The sequence below is a fragment of the Myotis yumanensis genome, unplaced genomic scaffold, assembly GCF_028538775.1.
Source record: "Myotis yumanensis isolate MYYU_CA2020_CCGP unplaced genomic scaffold, mMyoYum1.0.hap1 SCAF_10, whole genome shotgun sequence".
NCBI lineage: Eukaryota > Metazoa > Chordata > Mammalia > Chiroptera > Vespertilionidae > Myotis > Myotis yumanensis.
This window is the reverse complement of record NW_027223761.1, coordinates 81,125,163-81,144,855: the sequence shown is the minus strand read 5'-3', so window position 1 is coordinate 81,144,855 and position 19,693 is coordinate 81,125,163. Positions and strand designations below refer to the sequence as shown.

The window sequence follows — 19,693 nt, the reverse complement described above, 5'->3', positions numbered from 1 at the left end:
ACTGTACTATGGAATTGGCATTGACACCTATTCTTTTATCATTTTGCCAATGAAGTTTAAGAAGCTGAAGTTTATTTTATTTTTTTTAAAAAAATATTTTATTGATTTTTTACAGAGAGGAAGGGAGAGAGAGATAGAGAGTTAGAAACATCAATGAGAGAGAAACATCGACCAGCTGCCTCCTGCACATCTCCTACTGGGGATGTGCCCGCAACCCAGGTACATGCCCTTGACCGGAATCGAACCTGGGACCTTTCAGTCCACAGGCCGACGCTCTATCCACTGAGCCAAACCGGTTTCGGCAAGAAGCTGAAGTTTAAAGAAATCAGTTTACTTGCTAGAGCCACAAGTAATAAATGGTTAAGTCAGCACTCATTTCCATGGATGCCCACCACAGTGCAGTAGGAAGGACAGCCCTCCTCTGCTTCCCAGCGTCCTCAGGGACCCCTGTGAGCAGCGTGGCCCCTACTTCCCCCACCTTGGCACCATGGCAGGTGTTTACGCGAGCCTCACTAGAGCTGGCTTCAGGTTGTGAGTGCTGGCCGAATAGCTAACCATGCTGGCAACCACATTGGCTGTTAATACTTAGAAATAAAGTTTGTTGCATTTAACTACTTAGAAAGAATATTTGTAGGCTTTTTTTTCCTCCCTGGCTGCTTGAAGACCAACCTTCATCATGAATGACACAGTAACCATCCGGACCAGGAAGTTCATGACCAACAGACTACTTCAGCGGAAGCAAATGGTCATTGATGTCCTTCACCCTGGGAAGGCAACAGGACCCAAGACAGAAATCCGGAAAAAACTAGCCAAAATGTATGAGACCGCACCTGATGTCATCTTTGTGTTTGGATTCAGAACCCACTTTGGTGGTGGCAAGACCACTGGCTTTGGCATGATTTATGATTCCTTGGATTACGCAAAGAAAAATGAACCCAAACACAGACTTGCAAGACATGGCCTATATGAGAAGAAGAAGACCTCAAGAAAACAGAGAAAGGAACGCAAGAACAGAATGAAGAAAGTCAGGGGGACTGCAAAGGCCAACGTTGGTGCTGGCAAAAAGAAGGAGTAAAGATTCTTCGGTGACTTTATCTGTGATGGTTGTGCAGATTTTTCACGAGAGGATTAATAAACTATAAACTTTAAAAAAAAAAAAGAATATTTGTAATATGATCCAAGTTAACATGAAAGTTTAAAAACTCAGAGAACACCAACTTAATTATCCTAAACTAGAGGCCTGATGCACAAAATTCGTGCAAGAGTAGGCCTTCCTTCCCCTGGCTGCCGGCACGGGCTTCCCTCTGGCACCTGGTACCCAGGCTTCCCTTGCAGCCCCAGCTTCGTCTGGATGGTCGTCCGGAAGGATGTCCAGTCTAATTAGCATATTACCCATTTATTATTATAGATGTCATTTTTTAATCCCAGACAAATAATTCCTTAAGTGGGAATAAAAATTTTTGTAAAATTAAGTACAGAAAATGAGGAACAACCCAGTCTAGGAAGTGAGTAGATGATGGCTATGTTACCAGTCTGATCTCTCCTGCCCTCAAGGATATCCCAGTGCTCAGCATTGCCTCAATCCCAAAGGCCCACCAGAGAATGCTGTCTCATGGATAAGGCCTGGGAGAAAATGGATTCATAAGGTTGTTTAGTCTTTTCTTAGCTTAGACATCCTATACGTAAAGTTTCAGGTTCAGCTGAAGGAAACTGAGTCTTTCCTTTCAGCCCTTTTCTGCAAACACTTGTAGTTTTGGGGCCCAGTTGCACCTCACTAGACCTCGAGGTCATTCTTTGGGTGGAGCCTTTAGGCCCACTGTCCCTGTACTACATGAGGTCGTGTAATGGAAGAATGTCCCAAAGAACAAGACCGTTTTCTCTCTTAGGCTGTTGTCACAGACTTGAGCTGAGTTGACCTATTTTTCTGCCAAAAGAATATAGAAACTCCAGGAGAGCTGGTATCATTTTCTAAGTTAGCATTTGGGAGGCAGCGTGGGGAAGGCCCCAGAGTCTAGCTTCTTCTACTGAGTTGAATTCCAGAGTCTCTACAACTGTGCAGGAGGCCACGCAGTACAAATGGACATAGTTCAGGAATTCTAAGCGTCTCTTTATTGTCAGTGATGTGTGGAATGAAGTACCCTCACACTTAGTGGGCATTCTATGCCTGACTCTTCTTTGTTGGATACAAGCTTCCCTTCGTGGGCATCCTGACATATGCCAAGGACATGCATTGGAATGATGATGCTATAAATTTCAAGAGGACTTACTCTAGGCTGAATTGACTTTAAACTACCTAGTTTTATAATTAAGTATATGCCTTCCTCCTTTCTCCCTAGAATGCCACTCCTTTACAGCAGAACTGTGTTTCACTCATCACCATCTATATCATAAAAGGCCTTGGCCGTTACGGCATCACGACCAAATGAGCAGCGGTTGTCGCGATGGGCGGGGCAGGGCACCAGCAGCGTCTACGGAGCGTGTGAAGCGTTGCGGGGCATCGTGGGGTGATGGACATGGCCCTGATGGCAGGCTAGGCCTAGGGGACCCTACATGCTCACGATTTAATTGTGCACTGGGCCTCTAGTCTTCCATAAAACCCAACGGTGCCTGGTGTGGTATAAACATTCAAGTAAATATTTTTTAATGACAAACTGCATCATCATGAATTACCTATAGACTTTTACACCAGACCCCAGTGGTTTATTATTATTAAAGAGTTAGGTGATTATCTGAATTATTAATTGGTTTTATGTGCATTTGTTGTGTAGGTGGTATGTAAATGACCAGGTCAAGTGACTTCTAGTTTTAAAAAGGTTTTGATCTACCATAGACTTTCTTTTCGATCTACTATAAATGTATTTTACTTGACCAGAATTTTTGGATTAAATTTCTCAGAGCATCCCAGAAAATATTCAGGTACAACACTGAGCCTAAATTATAGAAGGATTAAAAGCTGAAACTTGCTGTTGCTTGAGCTATTGCTGAAGATGAGAGGTGGCCTGGCCACATGGTAGCAGATGCTTTCTCTGTCCCCTCCCACTGAGGGAAGCAAACAACTTACATTTTTTGAGCATCAGACTCATTCACTCCTAATATATTTTTAAAAACCAACAGAGGTCTACTTCTTAAAGCCCACTTTCTCTTATTCACCATTCATACTGCTAGCAAATGTAGTAAGATCAGTCATTTATTTAACTGAAGGAAAATTAATTTACAGTGAAAAAACTGCAGTGACAGTGAGCACAAAGAGATCTCTCATGGGACAATATTTTTGAGTCCTTATTGACTAGACTTCATTGTGACTTAATGAATTGTAGTACTGCACAGCACTTTATCACTGGGAATAGAAGGCCCAGACTTAGAGATGCTTCTGATGGAGACTGTGCTTTGCAGCTCCTGCCAAAAGCTTCTGCTTAGACTCGGACAAATGGGCCCCGATTGGCTTACTCATTGAGAACCTCGAAGCATCTTGCCTGGCTAAAAGCGTTTTGTTTAGAGGGAATGGGACAGGAGATTAAAGCAGCTCACCCACCAGTCTCCATCTACTAAGGGGCTCAGAGTCCTCAAAGCATTTCCTCATTGCTTTCTGAGGCATACTGTACTGCAGGAGAGAGTCTATGTGGTGCTTTCATGTCAGCGAATGCAGAAATCACAAACGATGTCAGCAAAGAGGCTGGATCTATGTAGGTCAGAGGTAAGCAGGCCTCCCCTGACCAGCTCCATGATTTTACCTTATATAATAGAAGACCAGTGGGTAAATACTGGTACTGCCCTATTTATTATTACCTTTTTAAGAAAAGTGTCTCCTAGCTTATAGAGGAAAATAGAGAAAAGGAAAAAGTTCTGAGTGGAAGGACTCCAGAGATTTAGGCAATAGCTCACATTCATTGAACACTTTGTACAGAACTGTTGCATAACTTATTTAATATCCAAAACAACCCTATGAGGTAGGCTACTCTTGTCATCTGATAGACAAGAAAATTGAGGTATGATAAGTTAAATAATATACCCAGAATCACACAGCTAGTCAGTGGCAGAGCTGAGATTTGAATTCTGGCAGTCTGGCTTCAGAAACTATCTGTCTTTGATTATAATTTAATTCTCAATAAACACATATCTGCCAAGTTATCCCAATTATCAAAAGAGTCTTGGAATAGACATTTTGTCCATCTACAGCTGGATTATTCCCTTTTTTTTCCTTTTCAGTCATTAGCACTTAATTTTACTTAATAGTGCAGATGAAGAACAGACTAGAATAGTGTTTAAAATGAACTTCTGAAAAATCACATTTATATAAAGGAAATAAAACAGGCCAGAAATCCAAAAAAGGTGCAGCTCGTATTATTGCACTTGAATGAAATGTGTGTTTGGGGCAGCATAATACACAGGCTCACAGGCCCAGAGGAGACAAGCCCAGGACAAGCCCCAGGGAGTATTCCTGTATCACAAGCTCTCCAGTGGCCTCAGACACATTTAACATTTCGAAACATTCTGTTAGAGCTCTTGACACAAGGGACTGCTGTGTCTTTAACATGTTTTAGCTGCACCCATGCTCTTCGTTTCAATCCTTGTGCAAGTTTAAGGTACAGCTGGACTTCACATGATGGGACACCTGTTACACCAACAGCACCCAGAGCCCAGGCCATGAAGAGTAGGGAAGGAAGTGAATTTCTACTTTACACAATTTTAGGGACCAAAACTGTGGCTGTAGTTTACCATTCAAGCACTCTTCATTTTGGTCATTTATATTGGAACATGAGCAAAAGTGACAGGGTACAAATCAGCACTAAAGTAATTCCTAAGCTACTAGTAGAAAATATAATTTAAAGTTATAAAGTCCCAGTCACATTCTTGGAGTGGCATAACTGTATGTATAAGAAAAAGGCTGTAAACTTATAGAAAAGATAATCTCTGACTACTAAAAAGAAAATTGATTTTGCCCTTCCCTTGAGTGTTAAACAGAAAAATGTAAACCAATGGACCTAGTTACCAAAACACACTTGTCCTCTTAAGCCAAGGAGCGACCTTAAAGTTTGGCATGCGCTGGTTTTATCTTCAAGTTTTCTCTGAGTTTGTCCACGAATTGAAACGTATTCAAGTAGTCAGAACATTGGGTAAGCCTTCAATGCAAGCAGCCAAGTCCTTGGTCGGGAAGCTGGCCTCGATGGTCTCAATACAGACATCTCCCAAAGCCTTTGCAAAGCAGCGGAGCTCTTTGTTGTCATCAAGCTCTGTGGGCTAACCCTCTGGTCCAGGCAAAAATGGGAGCAATGGGACCGGTAGATGTCTCCTGTCCCTCCTGGTACATGCATTACATGTCCCATGGGCAGCCTCTGCTTCTACCATCTTGCCATCTGAACAAATCAGCACACTGGTCGTCATGCCAAGAGAGCTGTAACCTTGGGCCATGGAATCAGACTGTGTGGTGCCATTGTAATTTGTATAGGCCCAGATGGAGCCTCCCTCTGACTTCATGGCTTGGGCCACCATGTCATCGATGAGCTTATGCTCAGACCAGATCTTCTGGGCCTCAAACTGGGATTTGTGCTGCTTGTCATAGATCTCCTGCAAGATGTCTTTAAAACACCCATCATATTTCTTCAGAATAGTGTTTTTAGTGCTCAGATACAAAGGCCAACTCTTAGAGCCATCTGGAAAGAACTATGTGCGAGCTCTTGGATTGACTTATCTTGATTGTACATTCCCATGGCAACACCATCACCCTCTTCAAAGTTATGTACCAGATACGTCTTTTCTTTGGATCCATCACTTGGTGTGTAGATTATCTCTACTTTTGCAGGCCCAGAAGCAACAAAATCAGTTGCTCTGTACTGATCCCCATACCCATGGCGGCCTATGATGATGGATTTTACCATCCTCTCACAGGCCAGGGGGTTATTTTTGCAGATAATAGTTTCCTTGAAGACAGTACCACCAGAATATTCCGGATGGCACCATTTATCGACTTCCACATCTGTTTCAACTTTAACTCCTCAACCTTCTTCTCATCAGGGGTGATGGTGCCATACTTGACACCGACGTTATACTTGATAGCTTCTGCGGCGCCCTTGGCGACCTGGTCATTGGCGGCATCACGACTCTCTATGGACCTAAACAGGACCTAAGTCATAGCTGCGCAGGTCCTGTTCCACATAAGGAAAAATGAGTTTCTCTTTAATCAGCTTCCAAATGTTTAGTGTCATCATCTCCTTGCATCTCCACCACTGAACCACCGTAGATTTTTTGAGACATTTTGACTTCACTAAACCTTTACAGTGAGTCAACTTCAAATCACTCCAACTCCTCTCAGTCTTGTAGACTCAGCTGAGTGCAGTTTATCTCCTGCAGGGGTAGGTATGCTGGCGATGCACCGGGGTGAGGGTGGCCATAGCCACTCACCATCCAACTCATAAGCGCAGACAGCTGGGTCCCAGCCATTTTGGCGTCAGACACAGCCTCCAAGAAACCACGGACAGACAAGCAAGCAGGGCAGCTTTTCCTCTTCCCGGCTTTTTTTCTGGATTATTTCTTGAAAAAAGTTAGTATCAAGTAAAACTGAGCCACAATTTTGTTCATTTGAAATTAGGACTTAAACATATATTTGAATAACGATATGATAGTATAAGCAACAAACTTTTATTTAAAAAATGTGAGCTGCAAATTGGACAGCTTGTAGTATAACAGTGTGGCTCGGTGCTAGAGGTAGATACTGACATCACCAGCATTTCAGCCAGTATCTCCTAACTTGGGATTATAATTCTGACAACATTACAGCCACCTAGAAAAACTTAAAAATTAGGAAAGTTCAAGAAATAGGTGTTATTTTCTAATAAATTGAGATACATGAGTCAAACATTTGTTTTTCTCCTCAGTCTATCTCAGGTTGATACACTGTTAAAACCAAAGAGAAAGCCTCTCAGCCTGTTTATTGATTCCTAATAGAAGCTTTTCTTATCAGCTCCATCTTCATTTGCTAAGTTGTGCCAAGCCATCTATCTTCCTTTGGCTTCTGTTCATCCACAGAAAATGCCTCGCAGGATGTAGTTATAAGGAACTTTATTTCTATTCCAGAACATTCTGATAACAATTTGCAGGAAATGATGGTCTTGGGATTTGTATTTAAATTTAAAAAAATCTCCACTTTCTTGTCTGATCTCTTGCTGATTATCCTTCGAGTACTTTTACTGAGTACTTCAGTCCTGGGACTCCCATTCTTTCCCCAAAAGAACCGAAAGAAAAGGTTTCAAAATAAGGCATTTTATTCCTCAGTGCAATTGTGTTAGAGGAACTGATATAGTAAGATGTGCTTATTTTATGAGTCACATCTTACTGTAACCAGCACTGTTATGGATTAAGTTCCATTACAGTTAATTCCAAGATTGCGTATTTTCTTTGTTTAGGTGAAGCTGAAGTATTGACTATTACTGCAAATAAAGCCCCTTAACATGCAAGTTAGAAATGCTTATATAGTTCTAGTGTGTCCATTATGTATCAAATTTAATTCGTAGGGTAAAAATCATCCAGTCCCTACAACACCATTGTTCTAACAATATCCAGTATAACAAAATTTTTATTGTTAACAGCAATGAAAAAAACACCCTGGTATTTAGTATATTTTTGTATTTAACATTTATGCAATCTCTGAATTCATCTATAGGATAGCACATTCAGTGTGTGTTATTTATACATAGAAATGTCTTATTTCAAGACTATTTGTCTGTTGTTTAGGTTTTAAAATAGTCACTGTGTAAAATATGTTTGACCTCAGCTGACAGCTGACAATGACAGGGTTTCCTTGAGTATATAAAAAATGTCATTTCAAGGGCTTAGTCCACAGCAGAGTGAGGATTCTAACTCTGGCCAGCTTCTTACCAAAAGAAGGTAGCTTGTCAGTTCGATTCCCAGTCAGAGCACATTTCTTACTGATTTACTTTTTCACTTTTTATATAGGGGCTGTGAGAAAATAGTCACACTATTTTAACCATGTTATGACAGAATCTGACCAGTATGGCAAACTTTATTTTCTTTTCATTAAGAAAAACAGCATGTTTTGTGCATGGTTTTTCTTTTTGGAAAAGGCAGGTAGCATTGAAGAGGAACTCCAGGTCACAAACATTTGTTAAGTCCAGAACATATAAAGGAAAAGCGTACACTCTTACCAAAGCTATGTTGCTCCATCATTGCAACCATGGATCAATCTTGTTCTGTGTGTCTGCTATACTAGTATCAGTTCTCCCCAGACCGGTACTTGAGCTGGATAAAATGAATGGATGAGATTCAAGCAGTTTACACAGTGTCCTTGTTCTGCAAAGTCTAAGACTTTAGTTCCATTTACCTTTTTTAAAAAATTACTCATTTTCCAGGGAAACATGTCATAGAGATTTAGTAGCCAATTTATTCTTGTTTTCTTTTTGGATTTTGAGATTTGAGAAAAATAGAGCTCTCTTTGAAATTTGAATTGCTCTGGAGAATTAAACATTATTAAGAAGTTTGTTAAAATTATTGAAAATAAACAACTCTTGGGCTAAGTGTTTGGAATTACCTTTGAACACCTAGTGTTTATTAGAATGAGTACACTTTCCTCCAAGCACCTGTGAGAAACATGCATCTCCTGGGTGATTGCTTCTTTTTTTTTTAATTGTTTTATTACTTGAAGTATTACAAAGAGTATTATATATGTCTCCTTTTTTTTTCTCCCCTTGACCTTCCCCTAGCCTCCCATGCCCCCCAGTGTCTTGTATCCATTGGTTATGCTCGTATGCATGCATACAAGTCCTTTGGTTGATCTCTTACCCACCCCCCAACCCTCCCTGGCCTTCCCGCTGTAGTTTGACAGTCTGTTCGATGTTGCTCTGCCTCTGTATCTGTTTTTGTTCATCTGTTTATAATGGTCTTAATTATCCATAAATGAGTGAGATCATGTGGTATTTTTCTTTCATTGACTGGCTTATTTCATTTAGCATAATGCATGGGTGATTGCTTCTTGCTTGCATTCTTCCCAGGTCGCCTGGCCACAGATGTCTTCTGTTCCCCTAGTAGTTTTATGTGGTCAGAAAGAATCTGTGACTCCACTTCTTTCAGACCACTCCTCTGCCCACAGAGCTGGAAATGACTGCTTTGCTATGTCCCACACTTAGGCATCACATAAAGGGTTTAAGGGACAGTTGGTATTTTCTCCATTATAGGATCAGCCTCAAGATTCTGATGATCTACTTCCTGGAATTTTCACTTAGCCCTTCCCCTTGTCTGTGATTCCTTGATTGGGGAGGCCTGTTTTCAGCCTTCCATCATAGTCTTCGTCACCATGAAGCAAGCCGAGTACGAAACAAAATGCTTTCTTTTGTAGTGCATTTAGTTCTCACCATTTTGTTTCTGCCTTCTCTGAGTATCTTAGTCCAACTTGCCATCTTCCCTTAACGTTGTTTTCCAACTAGTTCACACTCGTCTATGAATTGGCATAGGGCCCATTTTTTATTAATTTGGCTTGTAGGTGACTCTACCATGATGAAACCTATGGAGATTAAATGGCATTTGATCTGTCAGAAGAGGAATGAAATTGATTTGATTTGTTTTTATTAAGACACTAGAGGCCCAGGGCATGAAATTCGTGCATGGGTAGGGTCCCTAGGCCTGGCCGGCGATCAGGGCCAATTTGTGGGGCAACCGGCAGGGTGATCGGGAGGCCCCTGCTAGCACCCGCCTTGGCTGGCCTGGTGCCACCTGCTCGCCGGCCCCACCCCCTGCTGCCACCACCGGTCGCCTACGTCTGCGGGGCAACTGACAGGGCAATTGGGGGGCCCCCGCTGGCACCTGCCCTGGCTGGCCTGGGACCTGTGGGCTGGGGGCAGCTCCTGTGTTGAGCATCTGCCCCCCTGGTGGTCAGTGTGCGTCATAGTGACTGGTCATTCTGCCGGTAGGTTGATTTGCATATTAGGCTTTTATTATATAGGATGCTGGCTACTACTTAAAACATCAATAATTAATTTATTTTATGCACTAGATGGGATAAGAATTCATAAGATTGACCAGAATTTATATCCTGGTCAAGTTTCTTCACTTCTCTGATTTTTAATTTCTTTTTCTATAAAATTAATATAATGAATTATAGGAGTTGGTGTATGAACTAAAAAATTAAATGAACTTTAAAAGTTTCACACCGAAAGCTTACCAGTTTGATTCCCAGTCAGAGCACATGCCCAAGGCTCAGTCCCTGGTAGGCAGCCATCGATGTTTCGTTCTCACATCAGTGTTTCTTTCTCTCTCTCTCCCCCCCTCTCCTCCTCTCTCCCTCTCTCCCTCTCTCCCTCTCTCCCTCTCCCCCCCGCCTCTCCTTCCCTCCCTCTCTCTTCCCCTTTCTCTAAAAGCCAAGTTTAAAAATCTTAAAAAAAAAGTTTAGCGTTCTGTCTACCATGTAAATATTCAATAAATATTAATAATTATTAAATAATATATTTGAAGAATTGTTCTTTTAATCTTTCATCCCCTCCTTCCCTATGTTTCTTTTTATTTTTTTCTATGTGTCTTTCACTCTTACTCTCTTAACATGCTAAAGATGTATTATTAACACTTTCAGTTAAATCCACAGGATTTATGTAGAATACTTACCTGCCGAACGTCTTGGTTTATTATATCCTAGCCTTGATGCTATAGCTATGCCCATATCCAGCTGCCTCCTCAAGTGGTAATCTGATTGACAGATTACTCTATTTAGCCTCAGCAAAGATGAGTAAGGAAGTATCCCCTGTACGAGACAAAGAATTCTAAAGCCTTGGAAATCATCTGATCCAGGCTTTTCTCCTAAAAGAGTGCCTCATCTCATCTTCTGTGAAATGATAGTTGTCTGGTTTTCCTAGCTGGAAGCATGGAGAATGCTTATTCAGCTGCAGATTCTTAGACTCCGGTTATTGAAGTTGCCTGAAGGAATTATAGCAGTCGTCATCTAGTCCTGTGTTCTTTTAACTGGAGTATTGAGGGCCTGCTACCTCCCAGGTCCCATAGTAGGCCCGGGGATAGACAGCTCAGCAAAACAGTCTCCAACCCTGAAGGACTCCCAGTTCTCCTCTCAGCGAATGCTAGAAGGCCTTCTGTGACAACGCCAACCTGGGACCAGACATTTCCAAGTGACAATAAGCACGCTGTTTCACAGGACAAGTCACTCCCTTCTCACGTGGTTTGTAGAGTGGAAGGGGACCTAGGAGTTCATTCTATCCAGCTGTTTCTGGACTCGGCTTTTCATGTGAAATCTTGCTCAGAACACCTGTCTGTGAAATGGATGCAATTAGCTGTGATCCAGGTGTGGCCCTGCCCACTTGACTATCCTCTCTCCTTCCTTAAGAGGCCCACGCAGGTCCTTACATAGGACCCTGGCCTAGTAATTCGGATCAACTCTAATTTAAATTAGAAAGACGTTTCCTTATTTGAACTTGTTACTTCCTAATTATTCCAGGTTCCCCTAGAGCAGCAGCACAGTGTAAATCCACTTTATCTCTCTCTTTTTAAAAAAATATATTGTTACTGATTTCAGAGAGGGAGAGATAAAAAACATCAGTGTTGAGAGAGAATCATTGATTGGCTGCCTCCAACATGCCCCCTACTGAGGATTGAGCCTACAACCCAGGCATGTGCCCTTGACTGGAATCGAACCCGGGACCCTTCAGTCCACAGGCTGACGTTCTATCCACTGAACCAAGCCGGCTAGGGCCACTTTGTCTCTTTTTATAAAGCTCCTCCAGATGCTTGGATAGCCAGCATGCTCCCCTCTGCCTACACCTCTTCTCAGGCTAAGTCAGCCTCACTGCCTGGCACCTTGCTGCAGGTGATTTTACAGTTTCAGTCGGGGAATTCTTTAAGTGATGCTACTTCTTCTAGCTTGGACACTGGAGACAGACTTGTATTTTCGGAGAATTTGAAGTTAGTTTTTAATTCCCCTTCTCCGTCCATTATTTTTCACCCCCTCAGTCCAAATATTTCAGCCTCTTCGAGAAAGTAGTTTATTATCAAGGTCAAAAGAGAAAAAAAGAAGTGAAAGATCTGGCCTTCTTAATGCACACACAGCAGCTCTCCACAGCCAGCCTGGTGTCTGGGAGCACGCCCGGCAGGGCAGGGCAGGCCTGAGCCGCATCCCCCTGTTTGCATGCCCTGGGCGGACCAGCTTTCACCTCGGAGGCGAGAGAGAAGCTGGGCTTTCGTGAGCTGCCCCTCTGGCATGCACAAGCTGAGCAGCATATTCCTGCATTGCCCAGCATGCTTCCACCTCGTTCATACCAAAGGTGCTGCCTCTTGGGCGGGAACAAGTGATAGAGCCATTTTTGACATTAAAATAGAGTACTTCTGGAAAAGTTGATCATTTGGTTGATTCTGTTAGGTTTGTGAGCATTTTATTCCCTTTGTTTTCACTCTCTTCCCATGTTTTACGTAGAATGGTGCATTCAAATCTAGTTTGAATTTAATTTCATGAGCTATGTATGACACTTAGGAAGTAAGTGTTGATAATAAATATCGAGTTTTCTGCATTTTCTCATATTTTCCATTCTGTGCAACATATGAAAGGGATTAGCTTTCATTCTTTTACATACTGGATATTATGTAGGGCAGACAAGGTAAAAGCTGTTTTCTTTAGGTATTGCTACTGCAGCCAGGATTCTTAACGTGGGACCTGTAAACATGTAGACAATGTGGCATGGCTCCTGGGCTCCTTGAATAGCCTAAAGTTACCTTCCCATTTTTGTGTATAAATTCTTGTTTGCATTTTTCTGGAGATTTTTCAAGGCATCTGAGACCAAAAATGTGGTTACAGATGACTAAATGTAAGTTTCAAGACCCTGCAATTGCACTAGATAGGTTTTCTAATCAGGACATATTATGGTGGTGTTGATTTATTTTGTATTTAAGGATATTGTCATTAAAAATTTGTTTTAGCCCTAGCCCTTTTGTTTTGCTCTAGCTCAGTGGATAGAGCATCCGCCTATGGACTGAAGGGTCCCAGGTTCAATTCCCGTCAAGGGCATGTACCTTGGTTGCAGGCTCAATCCCCCGGCCCTGATTGGGGCGTGTGCGAAGGCAGCCAGTCAGTGTGTCTCTCTCTCATCAATGTTTCTCTTTCTCTGTCTCTCTCCCCTTTCCCCCCTTCCACTCTTTCTGAAAACCAATGGAAAAATATCCTTAGGTGAGGATTAACAAATATACATATATATATTTGTTTTAAACCAAGCTTATAATTGAATGTCATTCTGCCTTGGTTTTGAATCAGGAGCAACGTGGTGACCTTTTATGCATGAAATGCTGCACAAAAAACAAAAGGAAATGGAAGAGCGCCACCTAGAGGCCCTAACAAGTTTCACATATTTGGAATCAGGCCCAGACCTTCTCCCTGCACAGGGGTCTTTAGCTTTAGTAACGTTCTAAATTAAGAACATTGTTTTCCTCAAGTAATTGCAGACCATAAAGGTGTGTGTTGGTGATATCTATAACCTATTCGGATGCTACAATTGTGGGGTCTATTCTTGCTACTTTGAAACATAATTTTAATAGAAGCTTAATGTTGTAGATAGCATTTCCTCTATTTCTTAGGACTGTAGGAACTTCAGGCTTTAGAATCTACACTGCATTTGAATATACTTTTAGTAACAAAGCAAGAACAAATTAATGCCTGCTAAAAATCATTTTAATATAGGAATTTTGCTTTGTTGTATTATAAGTTAGACTAAATTAAGAGCAATTTGCCTTAATTACTCTTTGTATTCCTTTCAACATGGTGATATAGAATAGTGTTTGCCAAATGTTGTAGGAATTGTGGGATTGCAGAGTTGAATTTACTCTGAAAAAATAGAGAAGCAGAATTTATATCCATGTAAAGATATCTAACAGGGAAGTCAAGAATAGCTCTCAAGTCCCAGCTCTGCCATTATTTTGCAGTGTTGAGTTTGTTAACTTGTTTCTTCTTTGTTTATAAATGGTGCTGATAATAGTATCTAATTTAAAGTTGTGAGATTAAATGAAATACACTTGGTAATCATAGTACCTTATATATAAAAAGTCTTTTAAAATTAGCAGTAGTTTATTGTTGTTAGTATCACTGGCCAGTTTTGTTTTCAGGACAGTTATAATGAAATAGAAACAGAAAAAATTTAACCTATATTTTATAGACTTTTATAGTTAAAAAAAGCATTTTCACAAGTACAATCTTGTTTGGTTAGAGTAAATAGTCAATATATGTTTATTTGTTCATATATTCAGTAGCTATGTATTCAGCTCCTGTAGGTGTAAATAACCATGTTTGATATTAGAGGTTTGGTACTGGAAACAGCAGTAGGAAAGACATGGGCCTTACATTGTGGTGGGAGAGTTAGATAATAGACAAGTAAATAAATAAATAAGATGATTTCACAAAGAAGTCATTAGTGTGAAGAAAACTAGTGTGACATAATAGATCAGTGATGGCGAACCTTTTGAGCTCGGTGTGTCAGCATTTTGAAAAACCCTAACTTAACTCAGGTGCCGTGTCACATATAGAAATTTTTTGATATTTGCAACCATAGTAAAACAAAGATTTATATTTTTGATATTTATTTTATATATTTAAATGCCATTTAACAAAGAAAAATCAACCAAAAAAATGAGTTCACGTGTCTCCTCTGACACGCGTGTCATAGGTTCGCCATCACTGTAATAGTGACTAGAGGCCTAGTTTAGGTAGCCAGGGAAGAGCTTCTGAGCAAGTGACATTTAAGCTCTTATCCAAATGACAAGGAGCCAACCATGTAAAGGTCAGAGGAGCAGCCATTGTAGCTAAGGGAAGCAGCAAGTGCAGAGGCCTTCGGTGGAGTATGTTAAGCATGCGCACAGACTAGGAAGCATGCCAGTGCAGCTGGACGGAGTTCTGTGCCCCAGTAGGGAGATGGCAGGGGATGAAGTCAGAGACGGAGGCTCAAGACTGTAGGCCCAGGACTTTGTAGTTTATTCTGAGGGTTATGGGAAGAGTTTGGGGAATTGCAGGCAAGGTAGTAATGTGCCCAGATTTATGTTTTAGAAATAGCCTCTTTGCTTCTTTATGGAGCAAGAATGGAAGCAGGAAAACCATATAGGAAACTTTTGCAAGTCTAAGTGAGAGATGATGGTGTCTTGGATGAAGATGTTGAAAGAATGTTTCAGAAGTTTGGGTCCTGCCCACAGCTCTGTAGTCCAGAAGCAGTATGGTTTGAAATCTGACTTACCATGTGAGCCTGGACAAGTTTATTAACTTCTCTGAAATGAGAATGACTACAGTACCTTCCTCCTAGGGTTGCTATCAGGATTAAATGAGAAAATCATAATTGTAAACTGCTCAGAAGTGTTAACACTGTTTTTATCATCATCACCATCACCACCTTTATCACAGGCACTACTCCCACATCATCCTCAACACCCTCAACTTATGGGTGAGAAAACTTAGAGGATGGTTTTGAAATAAAAATATAAGCTTCTTGATTTTGAATCTACTATTCTTTCAGCAATATGTTATGTAGTCTGAGCTCCCAGAGCGAAATAACTATTGATTTGAATCTATAGCTCAGAGTCCAGTTGTATGCACCTGTGAATGTTTAAACACCATTGAGAAGATTACAAAGTTCTCAGAGAGTCCTGGTGTGTGCATCAGATGCGTGCCGCTCTCTCCCATACTTGAACCATTAGAAAGTTCAGTTCCTGAGTTTGAAGAGAGGTTTAGTCTCCTAAAGTCAGGGCATGAGTGTGCACATAACAATACATGTAGGAGAAAAGAACTCACCATTCTGAGGACCTTATACTATACTGAATCTCTTTTGAGGACATTCATCCCCTCATTAATTGTGTTAAATGGGGCCATACATAATATAAATAAATGAGATCTATGGATCATCCTGAGACTTTTTCTAACCAGACTTTTAGTGAAGGTATTAACCAGCCTACCAGATTTGAATTTCTCTTTTCTCCACCTCTTTCCACCTTTGCCAGTCCCTTCTGGAGTAAGCAATGACATAGGTAAGGATCAAGGAGCAAGAGAGACAAATGAGAAACAAGGAACTTGAAAATCTCCCTGCTCACCTTGCCTCTCTGGGGGCACCACTGGTACCTCCCTCACGGAGTTAAACACAGGCTCTTTGTTGCAGAGTGTGAGCACTTGATCCGCCACATGCTGGTGTTGGACCCGAGTAAGCGCCTCTCAATGGAGCAGATATGCAAACACAAGTGGATGAAGTTAGGGGACAACGACCCCAACTTTGACAGGGTGAGTGAGCACCACTTGCCTTAGGGAACTCTTCTCAGAACTACTGAAACCTCTTTTGCATGAGATTGTAAACAGGCCAGGACATGAAAAGGCAGCCCTGGCACAAACTATTGGGTAATAATCAAGCAAGGAGTGAAAGTAGGGATTTTAAACCAGCAGCTGATGGAGAACAGTGAGACCAGTTCTGTACTACTTACCCCCAAGTCACAGTCTCTTGGCTTTTGAGACAGTACAGCCCACAGTTCTGCAGCGTACCCACCATGGGGACGTCTCTTCCTCTTGCCTAGTGTGCTAGTTCAGTGGCTCCTGTAGCATACCTTTATTTAAACCATTGTGGCCATCCCAGGTACCCCAGAGTTGCTCACAAAAATGAGGATCTTGTCTTCTCACAGCTACCCTGGGGCTTTATTGCTTGGGCTTTGTCTGAAGCCAAAAATATCCCAAGCTAGGGGCCTGAAACAGCTTGCTGTGGGTGACATGCATATGTGATATGTCATCTTAGCATAGCTAATTTGGGGTTTGATGGCTTACCTTTTTTTTAATGTTACAGTTAATAGCTGAATGCCGACAGATAAAAGAAGAAAGACAAGTAGACGTTTTGAATGAGGATGTCCTGTTGGCCATGGAGGACATTGGACTGGACAGAGAGCGGACACTACAGGTATCTCTAAAGGAATGGAGAGCAAAGGGAGGTGTGGCCATACTCCCTCGGGCTGCCTTTTTAAATGTTTTCTCCTTCTTGGGAACTTGGGTCTTTTTTATTTAAATAATTTTTTAAATTTTTCAATTATAGTTGATATCCATTATATTAGTTACAGGTGTACAGGATAGAGATAAGACATTTATATAACTTACGAAGTGATTACTCCAGTAAGTCTAATACCCGTCTGATACCATTACAGTGTTGTTGACTATCTACCCTATGCTGTGCTGTGCATCTCCATGACTATTTTATAACAACCAATTTGTACTTCTTAATCCCATCCTTTTCACCTACCCCTCCCATCTGGTGACCAGCAGAAACTTGATCTTTTTGTTTCCTTCCCCTTCTTCCTCTGCCCCTCTCTGGGTCTTGGAACAGAGATGCTTTGGTCTGGTAATGTTACTATTGAGAGAGTTTGGTCATTGACATGCCGTTTCACCAGGGTTTTTACTCTTTCCTTTCTCTCTTGGTAGTCATTAAGCACAGATGCCTATGATCACTATAGTGCAATCTACCATCTGCTGTGCGATCGACATAAGAGACATAAAACCCTGCATGTCGGAGGACCTCCCAGCATGCCCCGAGCCATGGCCTTTCAAGCACCAGTCAGTATCCAGGTGGGCAGTGATTCCTGTGACCTGATTCAGGACAAGTAACATTTGGGGATGGGGCGGAGGGTGGTTAGCCACTGCTCAGGAATTCTTAAGTCCAGAGATCAAGCAAAGATTGGAACCTTTCTTACAGAGGATGGAAGGGTCTTTACGTACTTGAGGTAGACAACTCTAGTTGCAGGGTGTGGTTGTTTTTTTTTGTTTTTAAGAAGCAGCAAATCATTGAGACTGTTGTTTCTAAAAAAACAAAAAGCAAAAACAGAAACACACAACTCTCTTAATATAGCTTCTAAGGAACCAAAGACTCAGAGGTAGAAACATAGACTTTAGCAATCAAGAATACTTTGAGCCCTGGCTGGGTGACTCAGTTGGTTGGAGCGTCATCCAAAAGGTTGTGAGTTCGATTCCCAGTCAGGGCACATACCTAGGTTGCGGGTTTGATCCCTGGTCTGGGGCGTGTATGGGCGGCAACCGATGGATATTTCTCTCTCACATGTTTCTCTCTTTCTTCCTCTCTCCTTAAAATCAATAAAAACATATCCTCAGGTGAGGATTAAAAATAAAAAGAACACTTTGAAAGGCTATCATTTCCCTCTAGTGTTTATAGTATGTGTGTATCTGTATGTACTTCTCTCCAGGCGGAGCAGGCGGGTACCACTATGAACATCAGCGTTCCGCAGGTGCAGCTGATCAACCCAGAGAACCAGATTGTGGAGGCAAGTGGCGATCTCTGATCGTTGTCAGTTGAAATCTTTCCCATATTCTTGCTTCCTTGCCTTACTTTTATTTCTAATTACTTCTCATGTCTAATTCAGTTGTGTTTTCCTTCACCTCAGCCGGATGGGACAGTGAACTTGGACAGTGATGAGGGTGAAGAGCCTTCCCCTGAAGCATTGGTTCGCTATTTGTCAATGAGGAGGCACACAGTGGGTGTGGCTGACCCCCGGTGAGTGTCTGAGCCCTAATTAACCTCAGGGCCAAGAAGTCCCACCTGACTGAGTTCCCACCAGTGCATTTTTCCTGCTTCATTGTATCTCCCAGATGAAAACTAATCCGGTGGCCAAGACCTGTTTGTAACCCAGCTCAGGGTCCCCAGTAGACCAGATTTGATTTGCTAAAAATATTACAGAGCTGCCCCTAGTGCAGTGGTTCTCAACCTTCTGGCTCTTTAAATACAGTTCCTCATGTTGTGACCCAACCATAAAATTATTTTCGTTGCTACTTCATAACTGTAATGTTGCTACTGTTATGAGTCGTAATGTAAATATCTGACATGCCGGATGGTCTTAGGCGACCCCTGTGAAAGGGTTGTTCGACCGCCAAAGGGGTCTCGACCCACAGGTTGAGAACCGCTGCCCTAGTGGATGGTGGGCCAGTAGCCACCATCATGCCAATGAATCGCAACATTGTGGTGAAGAGTATGATAGTCTCTGTGTCTGCAAAGGTTGAGGTCTTCTGATCTAAGTCACGTGAAAGTGCCTCTCACAGTTCGTCCGACAGCTTCGAGAGATGGTCACTACGTGTCCTAATGCAAGACTCATCTTGGAAGTGAGGACAAAGGATATGGTGTGATTTATCTGTGTTACAAATTAAATTAAGGAAACAAAAATCAAAAACCACACTGAATAAGTACCAGTTACCCAAAGTGTTTTCCCAAAATAGTCCTTCCATATGTCCCTGATGCCCTCCCACCTGGGAGATGTCCTAAAGGCTGGCTCTCTCCTTTTTTGTTCTACATTTGAAGACTCAACATTAAAAATACCCTCTCATCTTTTCTGGATATTCTCTCTACTGAGTAGAGAAGAGAAGGTTGTGTCAGAGAGTTCTCTTGAGAGCTCAACTAGGTGTAAAGCTAGTTGTTTTGTTTTTTTGTTTGTTTTGTTTTATAAATACCTCTTTTCTCTGAGTGATTTCCAGAAAAAGATCCCCAGGCCTGCTGATCGGCTTGCTTTAGGTTTCTCATTCTGGGCCTACATTCACACAGGCAGCAGGGGAACATTCTGGCTCCAAAGGTTGTGTCCGCAGTGTCGCCCTGCTAGTGGAAAACCTCTTGGTTTACAGTGTGCTGTGAGTCCCACTGCAGGAGCATCACAGCCTTGCACATCGCGGCGTGTCTGTGCTGCCGGCACTGACGGG

General features: G+C 41.9%; 1 protein-coding gene and 2 pseudogenes across 3 annotated transcripts in view; 2 read left to right on the top strand and 1 right to left on the bottom strand.

Moving 5' to 3' along the window:
- The window catches only part of SIK3 (SIK family kinase 3), a 287,717-nt gene that overhangs the window by 235,565 nt on the left and 32,459 nt on the right, over positions 1-19,693 (top strand). For all 3 annotated transcript variants that reach the window (XM_070426105.1, XM_070426103.1, XM_070426104.1), the window contains exons 7-11: positions 16,125-16,243; positions 16,794-16,904; positions 17,420-17,563; positions 18,196-18,273; positions 18,394-18,503. In XM_070426105.1, the coding sequence (XP_070282206.1) occupies positions 16,125-16,243; positions 16,794-16,904; positions 17,420-17,563; positions 18,196-18,273; positions 18,394-18,503 (562 nt within the window). The remainder of the gene's footprint in view (positions 1-16,124; positions 16,244-16,793; positions 16,905-17,419; positions 17,564-18,195; positions 18,274-18,393; positions 18,504-19,693) is intronic.
- LOC139018321 (small ribosomal subunit protein eS24 pseudogene) lies at positions 644-1,139 on the top strand (annotated as a pseudogene).
- On the bottom strand, positions 5,027-6,252 carry LOC139018320 (isocitrate dehydrogenase [NADP] cytoplasmic pseudogene; annotated as a pseudogene).